Source organism: Rhamphochromis sp. 'chilingali', assembly GCF_963969265.1.
Source record: "Rhamphochromis sp. 'chilingali' genome assembly, chromosome: 19".
Classification (NCBI taxonomy): domain Eukaryota; kingdom Metazoa; phylum Chordata; class Actinopteri; order Cichliformes; family Cichlidae; genus Rhamphochromis; species Rhamphochromis sp. 'chilingali'.
In genome coordinates this window covers 12,484,553-12,498,566 of record NC_137946.1, presented here as the reverse complement: position 1 = coordinate 12,498,566, position 14,014 = coordinate 12,484,553, and the positions used below count along the sequence as shown (strand labels likewise).

General features: G+C 37.4%; 2 protein-coding genes across 6 annotated transcripts in view; one reads left to right on the top strand and one right to left on the bottom strand.

The window, feature by feature from the left end:
• Positions 1-14,014, top strand: part of LOC308386962 (lysophosphatidic acid receptor 6) — a 222,117-nt gene that overhangs the window by 105,685 nt on the left and 102,418 nt on the right. The window lies entirely within an intron of this gene.
• rnf167 (ring finger protein 167) lies at positions 5,596-13,264 on the bottom strand. 5 transcript variants are annotated; one of them, XM_080866582.1, is made up of 10 exons: positions 13,164-13,264; positions 10,393-10,523; positions 10,197-10,274; positions 9,966-10,103; positions 9,806-9,893; positions 9,593-9,683; positions 9,005-9,110; positions 8,353-8,446; positions 8,096-8,176; positions 5,596-7,912 (listed from the first exon to the last, which is right to left on the bottom strand). In XM_080866582.1, exons 2-10 carry the CDS (start codon positions 10,495-10,497, stop codon positions 7,500-7,502), a joined length of 1,194 nt encoding a protein of 397 aa, XP_080722708.1. In that variant the 5' UTR covers positions 10,498-10,523; positions 13,164-13,264; the 3' UTR covers positions 5,596-7,499. The 5 variants fall into 5 exon arrangements, with proteins under 5 accessions (XP_080722708.1, XP_080722711.1, XP_080722710.1 ...); XM_080866585.1 differs by having other exon boundaries at positions 13,169-13,239; XM_080866584.1 differs by having other exon boundaries at positions 13,143-13,185.

Genomic DNA, 14,014 nt, shown 5'->3' with positions numbered 1-14,014 from the left:
TGGAGTGTAAGCCACAATTTATCACCTCCGCCTAGGTAGCGTTTACGTGCGTGTCATTCTTTTTGGTTGTAAACACAACAACTCGAAACGTTTTGAATGACTTTTGATCGAACTTTTTAGGAGTGTATACTGGGGTCACATGACCAAACCATTCAAATCTGGCTTACATCCTCCAAGGTCTTCAAGGTCAAATTAATGATTTATTGGTCAAAAATAGACAAAAATCCTTATCACTTAGAAACTATGATTATTAAAAGTGCAGTGTGTGTTGTCAACATATAGAAAGATTTAAAATATCATGTCACATTTGACCTTATCTTCAAGGTCAATAGATTGATCTGAAGGTCAACGGGATAATAATGCTATATAGAGTTATTTAAAAATATGTTTCTTACTGCTATTCTTTCTACTGACCACATATAGGCATAAAGGGAATGATATATGGGGATTCTAAATATTACATTACTTTGGATTTTCTTTAAGGTCAAATAAAGTCAAACATTCATAAAATGTCTTTTATACTGCATTTGTTTGTACTGGTAACATTTAGGAAATGCTACTGGTATATGAGGATTTTAAACATCACATTATAGTTTGCATCACATTTTATATTTGAGCTCACTATTACGTTCCGTATCTGTCTTTCTTTCAAGTTGACCCTAAAATGTGTTATATCTTTAAAGAAAGTAATGTAAAAAGCTATTTAATAAGTTCAAGTTATTCATTTCCAGTTATTTACCTATTATTATACCTATTATCTATTACCTTTCCTAGATAATTTTTATGACCAGAGAGTGAACTGACTTGGTGGAGGTTTGCACCCCAGAACGCTTAGTTTTCCATCTTTCACACCGTTTAGAAAATCTTCTGTTTTGATAGTATGTTTACACATAATTTAAAGGGAAAGATTATTTCAGCCCACACCAGCCATGGTTTTCATAGACCCAAACCAAAAATACATATACAAGAGGAATAATCAAGAAAGGGAGATAAAAGTGAAAACCCAACACTGCAAATGCATTGGAAAATATGGATAATAAATGGAACGTAGGTCTTAAACATGTATATTTATCCCCTCACCTTTTTCAGATCAGAATTTTCATTCTCATTCTCTACGTATAACACACAAATTATAACACATCAGTACTTCTTCAATATTTTTTATAGTTTTCCCTCTCTATTCACTTCAGTTCAATTCAATTTAATGGATAGATATAAATATATCCCCTTAAATATAGGGGAGAAAGACCAGACAAAAGACACACAGTGGAAGAGAGCCAGAGATGAACAATAACAGCGAGTGAAAAGAAGTGAGTGAGGAAGAAACGCTCGGTGCATTACAGGAAGCCCCCAGCAGCCTAGACCTATTGCGGCATACTAAAGGGAGGATTCATGTCCACCTGATCCAGCCCTTTTTCTTTTATCAAAAAGGAAAGTTTTAAGCCTAATCTTAAAAGTAGAGAAATTGTCTTTGAAACCATGCAACCTGAAGGCAATGCCCCCCGCTTTAGTGGTCTTCTATGGCCTTTCAGGTCTCTTTGGTGTTGCTGAGCTGACCAGAACTTCATCAGAATTCACCAGAATGTTGGTTTTGCAAAACAAGCTTTTGCTGTGTCTTCACCTGCATCAACCTCTTGAAAAGCTACCAAATGCCAAACACTTGGAAACAAGTGTTTATATTTAATCTGACAAATTTGCCACGACGTAATAAGGGAACAGGTCCAACTTGGCCATAAAACTGCTTTTAGATAATTGTCCACTTGCCTTTGAGCTCTGGAAACAGGAGACTGTGTATGAAGAAAACGACTGGATACTATTAGAAGAAATAAATTAAATCCAATACATTTTGCTGGATTTGCTGTCTTTAGGGTTCTATAACTCTTATCCAAGATGAGTCCATTGAAAAATGTATACAAGACATAATGTATGACTGTAAAATTGCTGTGGGATTACCTTATTTTCTATTGAACACTCATCAATACCATGTTCCTTGAAGTGTTTCTATAATTTAAAATTAATTGTTGAATCATATATCATCTACATTATTAATGTGCTTATTCCAGACATAAGCCGTACCCTACCTTTCAGTTTTATGGTTACTCATTAAGACTTGATTCATTAGGGCTTTATGCATACGATGAATTCAAGCCATTTAATCCTTGTTAATTTCAGTATTTCATGTCCCTTTAATGATGTCACCTGCTGTGTTAAAGAAAAGCCAATTTACATTTGAGCTGAATAAATCTTTTTATACCCCGGATACATGATAGCCATGCATAGGTTAGCATCATCACATTTAGAGTTCTCCTCTAAACCAGAAGAACCTTTACAAGACTCTTCGTCAGCAAAAAAAAGCTTGGATTTGCTGCAAAGAATCTCGAAAACTCTTAAAAACTCTGAACTTTCTCTGGAAAAGATGCCATCAAGCTGCTCTTTGCTGAGATCATCTTTCCTGTTAGTCTTAACTTTAATTATGCTTCTGGATTCCAGAAAGATCTCCCAGGACGACAATGAGGTAAAGTACATTTTCTTGTGACTTTATTTGCTAACTTTCATCACAGAAATAAAAACCAGAGGTAATTTATTGACTGTACCAAGAGAACTTACACCCTAGTGTGATATGCATTTACTTTAATTTTCATTTCAGCAGAATTATTCCTTGGGCGAGTTTTAACTTCCCTCTAAAATAATTTAATCTGATATTATTTTACAAATTATGTTGATATGAAACAAACAAAGTGGTTTAAGGTTCAAAGGTTTTTTGAAATTATCAAAAAAATGCAAACAGCTTTTTTTTAACCTCAGATGAAAGTAAGTTATTAGATCTGGTTCTGGTTATATCCTAGATGCCCTGCACTCCTTCCATAAGCAGCTTTAATTAATTCTTTAATTGATAATATTATTATCAGTGTATTGTCAGGCAATGCTTTTATTATCCTAACAATAATCATAATAATATTGTAGAAATAAAAGAGAAAATAACAGTTTTTACTATTCACATGTTCACAGGCTTTTCTGGGGAGTCCTTATCACCTGCACATCATCTCCACTCCACTTGCTATCCTGGACTACATGAGGCACCAGTTAAGGTTCAAAGGACGAACAAAGAAAAGCACAAAGAAAGGATATATTTGGAGGTTCACTGTCTAGTGAAAGTAAAACGCAATAGTGTGAGATCAAAGGAGCTTGCAAAGAAAAGCGTCTGGACTTCTTTAAGTTGCTTGAAGACGTTTCACCTCTCATCCGAGAAGCTTCTTCAGTTCTGAGGTCAAATGGTGGAGAGTCCCAGATATAAACCTAGTGGGAGTGACCCCCCACAGAGGGACAAAAGGACCCCCGATGATCCTCTAATCGCCTGAGCCAAGGTGGGAAACTGGGTGTGGGTCCCAATCAGCCAGAGTTTCGGGTGTGTTCATTGTGAAACCTGGCCCCACCTTATCATGCGAATTCCTGAGGTCAGATGGCCCAGGATGTGAGTGGGCGTTAAGGCGTCTGGGAAGGGATCTCTAGGTTTATATCTGGGACTCTCCACCATTTGACCTTAGAACTGAAGAAGCTTCTCGGATGAGAGGTGAAACGTCTTCAAGCAACTTAAAGAAGTCCAGACGCTTTTCTTTGCAAGCTCCTTTGACTACGATGACCTGGATGACTGAGAACCTTCACAGACAATAGTGTGAGATCTAATAAACTACTTCTTAAATGTCATCGTTTTCTGTAAGTTTTTTTTCTACATCTGTTCTATAACATCTCTGATCTGTTGTTAAAACTATTTGGACTTTTTCAGATCTTAAATTCAATAAACCCAAACCAGCTGTAGATAATCAGCCGCATAAAACTGAAACTCGTCAGGCATTTCAGGCAATTTTATTTGAGGCAGTGTTTAGTCGAACCAGAATCATCTTTCCCAGTTGGAGCATAGACTTACAGCCATCATTTGTTGGATAATGACACACCTGTTTTATAGCCAGGTGAGGCCTGTTCCTTGTTATTTCGTGACAAACAAAACATATATATTTTAAATTGCTTCAAAGTGTTGAACTTGTATTTTAGCTTTTTTTTTTTTTTAGCATTATTTCCATAGTTTGAACAAAGAGATCGCAATATGTAACCAAGAAACAAAACAAAAAACATCTAAAGGAGATGAAATTCTAGTGAAATAATATAAATAAAATAATAGTAAAAAAACCTTTTGTTAGATTAAACGAGGATGATAGAAAGACAGAATTATGAGAAAGGAAGAAAGAAAGAGCTAATGAGCCACGGCTAACCACAACATCTGTCAAACATGATGGAGGCAGTGTTATGGCATGAGGTGCCAGAGGGACTATATAAATTGTGTGTGCTGATGATGGGACTGCTGATAGAAGGAGCAGGATGGACTGTGAAGTGTTCAGAGCTGTACCCTCTGCCCAGATTTAGCGAAATGCTGTAAAACTGATCAGACGATGCTACGCAGTGCAAATGGATAACAACACAAAGCAAACCACAAAAACAACAGTTTGCTAAAATGGGATATTCGTCAAAGGCCACATCAGTCACCCGACCTAAAGCCAATACAGCATGCTTATGCTTAACATTATGTTGCGTTGTCCAATTACGTTTGAGCCTCTGAAAACAGGGGACTGTGGGTGTTAATGAAGTAGTTTTGCAAAACCAGCAAAAAGTCTGCACTTGAATCACATCTTAACTGTTTAATCTGAAATGCATCGGGGTGGTTTTCAGTGTAATTATGCAAAAAACCCAGGGAAGTAACGTCAATTAAGGTTCTACTCCTCTCCATGCTCCAGTCAAAGAGCGCCTTTAAGAAATCAGCAGATGCATCTTCAGATGTAATTTGCACCAAGAAATGTCAGCTCTGCTGCTCTCTTGACTAAAGTTGCATCAGCTGACCATGAGCACAGACTCTGCAGGAGGACAAAAATGAGTAACTTTGGGAAAACATGGAGGAAAGGAAGCTGATTAATATTTACTATATAGGAAAAATATGTTTAATAATGCTGTTTTTTTCACTTAAATTCAACTTGGATCATTAGTAAAACATTATTTTTAATGATTAACTTTAAAAAACAAACAAACAGTGAGGTGGGGGTATATTTTCCCCCTTCTGGAGGACTAGAAGGAGACTGAGAACCAGAAGAGTAACTAACGAAAACGTCAGATGAGAACAGCTCAGCTGATAAAAGCATGGTTTAAATATTATTATAATACATTACTGACCTTACTATATTGCAAATATTTATAAAAGATAGCAGGTGTTCTAATAACAAAGTAACAAAGTCAAAACTTTTCAAGTGGCTTTATTAATAAAATGATCACATCAATAACCATTTGTAAGGAAGATCTACTTAAGTGTTCTCATTTAAACGAACAGTAACACAGTCCTACTTTAATATCATTAACCCTTCCACAAACAAGATCTTTATTGCAGCTTTTCACGGATAGTGTTTCAACATCTGAAAGATTCCCAATCCTGCTTTACACATGGAATTACACTTGACACTATACATTTATTATTTAAGTCTGATAACCTAGGCACAGTCTAAAAAACAAAGAACAAAGAATGAAAAAATGAGTGGGCATTATAATGTTTGAGTGTTTCGGTGAACAGTCTCTAAAACTGAGACATAAAGAGCAAAAAAAAAAAAAAAAAGTACAGTACAAAAGATAGTTTAAGTATTTTGTAAAAAGGAGGAGTTTCTATATTTTACAATACAGACTATTGCAAACAAGTCCCAAAGAGATCTTAGAAGTGTCGAGTCTTTTAGTCAGTAATGAAGGAATGTATTGATATGACAGCCCTATTCATTCAGAAACAGATTTAAAAGGTTTCCAGCTGTACGTCTCTTTGAAAAACATCAAGGGGAAAGACCTCACCAAGTTCATCTCAGAAAGTGGAGAATCAAACCACAGCTGCTCGGCTTTCAGGTGCAAATCAAGCATGACTATGCGAGCTTACGTTATCGTTACAGGAGCCAAACATGTGGAAAGCAATTTATTTTTGATTATTTAAAAAAAATGGCCTGTATTTATATAGCGCTTTACTAGTCCCTAAGGACCCCAAAGCGCTTTACATATCCAGTCATCCACCCATTCACACACACTGGTGATGGCAAGCTACATTGTAGCCACAGCCACCCTGGGGCGCACTGACAGAGACGAGGCTGCCGGACACTGGCGCCACCGGGCCCTCTGACCACCACCAGTAGGCAACGGGTGAAGTGTCTTGCCCAAGGACACAACGACCGAGATTGTCCAAGCCGGGGCTCGAACCGGCAACCTTCCGATTACAAGGCGAACTCCCAACTCTTGAGCCACGATCGCCCAAGAAAAACACACCGACAGATGTTCACACTGATGAATAAGAGCAGTCTTAAAGACAGCTCGATAAGAGCAGTGTGGGTGGAGAGTCAATCAATCTTGTTCAATTTCCAGACATTTAACACAGACATGTAGATGAAGGCCAGTAGAAGGCAATGCTCTGCTTTTCCTAAAACCACCACCTGTGTCCCAGTTTCTCACATTATTGTTCTACAATTTTTTCTTTTCTATTTTGTTGTATAAAAAATAAAAACAAAAAAAAATGAAAGAAGAAAAAACTTAATTACATACATTTAAACAGATTCGAGGAAAAACGCTAAAACACTTTACAAGACCACAACCCCATTACCTTATTCTTATCGCCACCAACAATTTATTGGAGTGTAAACCTGAGTTTGATCAACAAACTGTATAAAGCTAAAAAATAGTTTCCTTAAACTGTCCACAACCGCAGAGTATTAACAATGTAAAAGCAGCAGTAACGTTACATATCTCCTATATTTTACTGTGACTTAATTCAATATTAACTTCTCATATTTCAGAAAACTTGGATGCAAAGTTAAAATGTGTGAAAACAGAACTGGGGGTATTACAATATAAAAAGAAGACAAATATTACCCCATTATCCTTGTTAGAAAAAAAATAAAAGACAGGAATGATTAATTTTAAGACAACATAAATCCTTCATACTCTATACTAATCCTAAACAGAACCTTGCACAAGGTAAGATCCCATCCCATTTTTGCACAACTTTGGCCACGAAGACGTCATCTATGGACATTTCACTCTTGCCTAAAAGGGAATCGGTAAGTGATCTGGACATTTTGTACTGCACTAGTGATCCAGTTACAGCGGACATCATGCTTGAAAGCTAATGAACTACAGTAAATGTGTGGATTTCAGTGGTTTATGCTCAACATTGCACTTGGTAAAACTGACCAACCGCAGGTTCTGCATTTGTTATGACACTTGAAAGAACTCCACTGGTTATTGGGTGACAGATTTTTAACAATCAGCACTAAATCAGTGAACTAACTAACTGTCAAGCTTGCCACAAATCTGAAAACAATTTAATTTTTTTTTTCCCAATAACAATACGTATGAGGATAGAAACTTTTTTTGTCCTTCTGGTCAAACTAAATAATCTCATTGTAGCTAATTTCTGGCCATCAGATCTCCTCTCAGTCCCTACCAATGAGCTGAGCTGTGTCATCGTCAGAGTGGTGCCTGCCCTCTCCTGTGTCATCACATTCTGAGTCTGTGTCCTCCACCGGTGAGTAGCAACCTTCATAACCTAGGATGGGTGAGTTGCAGTGTGCAGGGGAGGTGAGGCACTGGGCGGTAGTTGTGGTGGTGGTGGCTGAGTAGGCCCCTGGGCTTCCTGTGGGTGACCCCGGGTTGGAGGGTCGAAGCAGAGGAGTGCGCTCCGAGTCTGCGTCACCTTCTGGTCCTTCTTCCTCTCCACGTCCTCCAGTTTCTGTCTCAGACTCAGACTCGGACTGCTCAGGGTTGTTGCGGGTAACGCGCTGTTTGCACACTGGACACGTCTTCTTGGTCTGTGTGAGCCACGGGTCTACGCATTTGCAGTGATAGGCTGAAAATCAAAAACATTTTGAGGAACTTATGAAAAACCTACCAGAGGATGACGATTAAAATACTAAACAAGAGTTTTTAAAAGATAAAAAATTCATATTTTAGAAAATAGGATGGGATTAGATGATTGAGCACTTAAAAAAAAAGTTCAGTGCCTCATCAACACAGAATATCAGATATTTACCATGTGAACAAGGCAAAACACGCAACTTGTCCCCTTCTTCATACTCATCCAGACATATTGCACACACATCATAGTCATCCCCTGAAAGAGACTGAATGTTACCAGCTCACATCATTAGACATAAACAGGCATGTAACTCTCAACGCACGTAAAAGTCTTCCCAAATGATTAAAAAAATAAAACGCAGCCTTCAAATTTACCGTCACTTCTTAATATTTAAAAAAATTATTTATTATAATAACAGCAAAAATGGTTACCTTTACTGAACTTGTGTATTGGAATGCGTTTCAGCTGTTCCTTGGACAAACGATTTTTCCTCAGCCTTTTTCTGTATTGTACACATCGTGTAATCTGAAATATGGAAAAAAAAAAGCTCAGTTTTATCGATGGAAAAAAGATTTACAGTGGCGTCTCAACACTTCCCTTAACCCTCATGGCCTGCCTCCCTAAGAAATAACAAATAAATAAATGGGGGAGAACTGCTTAATGCTCATGTACTCATTATTACAAAAAGGGTCGTTTCTCTCCTCTGATGCGTTTGTGGCAGGCTCTATTCATGTGTGCTCTTCTTCATCTGCCCCTCACTTTGCCACACATTAAGCTAAGCTGAGCAGAGAGGCGAGACCGATAAAGTGAAGGTGACATTACGCAAGTGGAAAATAACCAGATTCATTTCTGTAAGTTTAATAAAAGCTGCCTAATAGACATCACTGGGTTTGTTCTTTGTGTTCATGTTTGACAACTATCATTAGATACTAAGAAGCTGGATTAGAATAAACACAGAGATATGTTGAGCTACAGTTAGGTCACTCTTTTATAACACAAAAAGCCTCTACTACCTCTGGTCTACTTTCATCATGTGTTATTGTATAAACAACCCAGAAAAGATCAATTCATGCATATACTTACGAAAACAACAGACATCACAAGAATGATCAGGCACACTACTCCGGTGAAGGGAATAAGGTAGTAGGAAAGCGGAAAAGGAAAGTCTGGCTTGAGAATCACATACGCCCTACAAGTCAAGAAAAGAAAAAAGTAGAAATATGTTTGTTTCTGCAAACCTAATACATATAAACAGATCTGCCTACAGGTTATACATTTCCATATGTAAATTCTGTAGGCAAAGTGTCTGTACTGGAAACCTTCTGGTTTCCCTTTGCAATCTAAGGTCTGTGGACCAACAGTGTTTGAGGTTGCAGAGCAAAAGAGCGAAAACTTTGCAGAAATTCAATCTCAAAAGCATTTGACAATCACAGATGCAATTTGATTAACAGAATTCTCTTTCTTATTTACCTGCATTAGTCACGTGACATGATAACAGACAAAGATATAAGCTCGCTACAGTGGAAAGTCTGAAAACTGGCCTTTGCCTGAGAAGCTAAATCAGCAGCCAAGCCAAATGGTTTCCAGATTGGTACAAATCCAATGCTGACAATAAAAAGTTGGTTTAATCTACAGTTTATGTTTAATATTACTGGTATTGTTCTTCCTTACCCCTGTTCCGGAATTATGTAATTCCTAAGAATGTGCGAGGCATAGTAGCTGGCGAATACAGAGGGAATATTAATCTGTTCTGCAATAGTTTCTGAAAAAGAAAAAAAAATACAAAACAACAGGAATCAGACACACACAGTAGGACAGTACAATAGCAAATATTTATATTTGTAATATTTGTTTTCCCATGTTTATAATAGCACAAATAATTACCATTGCTGTAGTTCATATTGAGCAGAATTTCTGAATAAATGTTGTGAACGATTGCGGCATCGTATCCAGCTTGCTGTGCATTTAAAACCTGAAACAAGTTCCTTACATTAGAGCAGTGTGCTTCTCAGACAACAAATATTCAGTGTTAAACTCTGCTTACCTTTACATCAAAGTTACAGTCATAACGTTTGATGAGAACAACAAATTTGGTAGTTGTGGCATTAAAAGATGGGGGCAGTGGTGGGGGAGGGTCTATTGTTGTGCAAGCATTAGCTGGATGAGAGGCAACCAAAACTCCCTAAGATACAAAGAAAAAAAAAAAAGCATCATTATAAAAGAAATCGACCTGCATTTTACCATCTGTACTCCTCCTTCAACACTCAGTTCTCACCATTATTCCATCCTTTGGAAGTGCAGATCCAAACAAAGCAATGCGGTCCTCAAATGTTTTGGTAATATTGCTATAATGCTGTAAATACAATATACAAACACTATGAGAACAGGCAAAAGTTTCATAAGAGTCTGAGGCTCATCTTTCCAAACAAAGGTTACCAAATTATATGATTTAAAACTCCAATTCTACTTACAGCATATATATAGGCATCTGTAGGCAAGGGGAGCAGTATGCTGCAGAAAACCAGTATAAGCACACTCAGTCGAGTTCCCATGCACCGACAGCCAAGCTGCACCATCCTTGGTTACTTACAGTTGAACTAATCTATAAAAAAGAAGTAGTCATGTTGAACTAGAGATTTATGCTTCAGCAGGAAATCTACACCATAGCTACATTGTAACCACAATCCCTTCTGAAACCCAACAAAGTGACCTACCCCATCATCTGACGGGCACCTCCCTACAAATATTGTAGTTGGGTGTGCACAGCCTCCAGCTATTGTGATTGGCCTGTTCAGTACTGATGATTCCTCCTGTGCATTTCTGGCTACCTTTTCAACAGTTTTTATTTTATTTCAGAGAATAACAATCATGATCTAGATATGAGGACAAGTAGTTACAGCATTAATATAAGGACTGTGGCTCCCAACATCCTCTAGCAGATCATTACATGAAGGAACCTTTTAAATACAAGCGCACTCATGCTCACAGGTGTACACACGGGTGCTCACACACACAAACTACACCCTTTTTGGCTCCTACCTCAAAGCACACTGTGCGCTGTCGATCTTACGTGCTGCACAATAATGTTTAGTATTTACTGTGATATTCCCATAGATCATCGTGATGTTGTTTATTATGTTGCTCTTTTTTTTTCTTCTGCTTGTTTTCTCTTTTTTCTTTCTCAACAGGTGATCGATATATGTATTTTTTGTCTGCTTATTTTGTTTATTTTTTGCCCTTTGCCCTTTGCCCTTTATCCCCGTCCCTCTTCCCCGCTGTTTTTCTTTCCCTCATTTTTTCTCCCCTTTCTTTTCCCCAGTCAAGTCTGTCCCGTATTTAGCAAGTGAAAATAAAATAAACAATAAAAGGTGAATCAAATAGACCAATACGGTAAGGCTGGGATGGTCCATTTGGTAAAGTAAATCCGTTGGGCATCTTTCTTCACCTTTAGACAATAATTCTCTCAAATGTCAGCAAATTCCACAAGGGAGATTGCTGACATTGTTGGGATGGGCGTGATAGAATGAGCAAAGTGGAAAAACTAGAGGAGCGAATATTTTTGCCCTGGAAAAAAAAACAAAAAGAAAAAAAAACTGACCAGAACAAAGAATGGAGAAAGAGGAGGGGAAAAAAGTGCCAGAATTTTATTTGTTTCTACTGGATGGCACCGCACATAAAATGTGATAATTAACACATGACGCACCACGCACAAGCATAAAAGCTGGCAGCCATCATGTAGGTTACGTCGCAGGCTCTGCAAAGATTCACCACAGAAATCTATGTGATGCCTTATTATGCAAATTCAAATAGTTCAATCTAAGTAAATCTGTAACCTGATTCATCAACAAAGAATGAAGTAACCCACCATCATGCATTTACACGAACTAGATTGTTATGGAGTAGCAAGACAAGTACTTTTGGAGGTTATTGCCATGTTGTTGTCCTCATTTGACTTCTTTTAACCCAAGCTAATTGGCATTTTCACAAGCAAAGGAGCATGTTTACATAAAACACTTAAGTTCACTGACTGTTTGCAGTTTCCAGAGGTTTGCTTTGTTGACACTCCACTTTTTATCACTTTAACACAGATAAGTAATCTAACCAGTTGTTTGGAAGCTTTGTGATTTACCACTCACATGCAAATCAGAAGAACCACGGATCTGAAGTAGACTACATCTACATATTCTCCACATATCACCCACAAATAAACACCCTTTTACATGGAAAAGTATGAATACGCACAGTATACATTCAAGGCCCTTATACTGGTACAGATGAAAACAAGCCAGTTGACTCAAAGTGTACTCAACAATGCGGAATCTGAATGCACGTACATGTATACGCATACCTTCAAGAAAAAGAGATTTTAAACGACAACACGCTCGCTAGGATGAGGTAAAACAAGTGAGATTCTTTTTAGCAAGATAGTAACATTCCCCAAAGGCCACATATGGTTTGTGTCACTAGTTAGCCATTTAACCCATATAGAATAGAATAGAATAGAATGATCCTTTAATTGTCCCACAAGGGGAAATTTGGGTGTAACAGCAGCAAGAAAGACACATATACAAACAAACAGTACACAAGACACAGAAACATACACAATTTTTACATATTTACATCAATTATACTGTCTCCTGTCTTTCTAACAAAACAGGAATGTAGCAACTTTTTGTCGCTTTTGTTGTTTACAGGAAGTTAGCCTGGTATCTTTGCATAGGCTCTGTCGCAACAATAAAACTCATGACTTAACTATGCAGTTAGGTCAAAGGTCAAAGTAGACTGACTAGCTGAAATGCGATTAGCATACAGTTAAGGTCAGTTTCTCCTTAACTCTGACCAAAGCACAAGTAACATTATCTCATGTGTTTATAGTGTGGGAAGGCCATACCTCAGTATTCCGCTAATAAGTGCAGTGGGAGGTTTGTGACCTCACCTGAGATTCTCACATATAACCGTGTTTTTTTAATATATAACACTTATTTTGCTTTTAAACTCCCCAATTATCTCTAAAGAGTTAATATTTCCACGACAAAACGACAAACACAGCGAGGATTAACTAAACGTTAGTTGCCGTCTGGCTAGTATTAGCTGACGTTAGATAACAGCTACGATGTCTTCGTAACAGATACTCATATATCTATTGCGCAGCCCATTCACAACGTTTTATAGAGAACTAACAAAACAAAAACCGATGATACGTCGAATAAAGACAACATACACTTCCACCAAGTTGTGTTACCTTACAGCTGCTAGGTTTGTTTGTTATTGCTTCTTCTTCGGTGTCTTCCTCGCTCGTAGTCTAGGTTCTGTTGGTGGTTGGCAGACCAGCGTTCAGCTGCTGTACCGCCACCTATCGGACTGGAGTGTGAAACAGTAGACGGGAGTTTTGCAAGCTCTATTGAGTGTTTAAAACCTTTGGTTACAGTAAAATGAAAACAAAAATCAATTTCAAGTACAAATATAAGATTTCAACATAGAACGAGTGCATGAAACTAAATTCCTGAGTGTGATAATAAATGAAAAAAGTTGCTGGAAGTCAGAATCAGCTTTATTGGCCAAATATAGTAATCGGGCTAAGTTTTTATCTTTGCTCTCAGTGTAAATAGCATAGAAAAACAGACATTACAGACAATAGCAAAATGTATAGCATATATGTGCGATGTGCAAAGTGTAAATGTATTGGAATAAATTATTAAATAAATAATGGATTGCTAACTAGCTGGTTAAGATATCAATAGTATACACGGATCTCACAGTAATGATATTCAAAACAAACTGTGTTAAAGCATTTCAGTCTTGCCTAAAGTGAGGCATGTGAGACATCAAAAAACACTTTACATCCTTTACAATTCTTTGGTTTTAAATTGTTATGTTACTGTGTGGAGAAAATACTCATCAAAGGTCATTACAATCACCGTATGTATTGAAAAAACAACAACAAAAACAAAACAAAGATCCATGCGAATTGTTAGTAATGTAAAGTTTTATAAACAAATTGATCCAATTTTTTAACAGTAAAATTCTTTAATTCAAAACAGCATGAATGTAAGGAATAAATTGTTGCCAGAAACCATTCAGAAATTGTTCTGT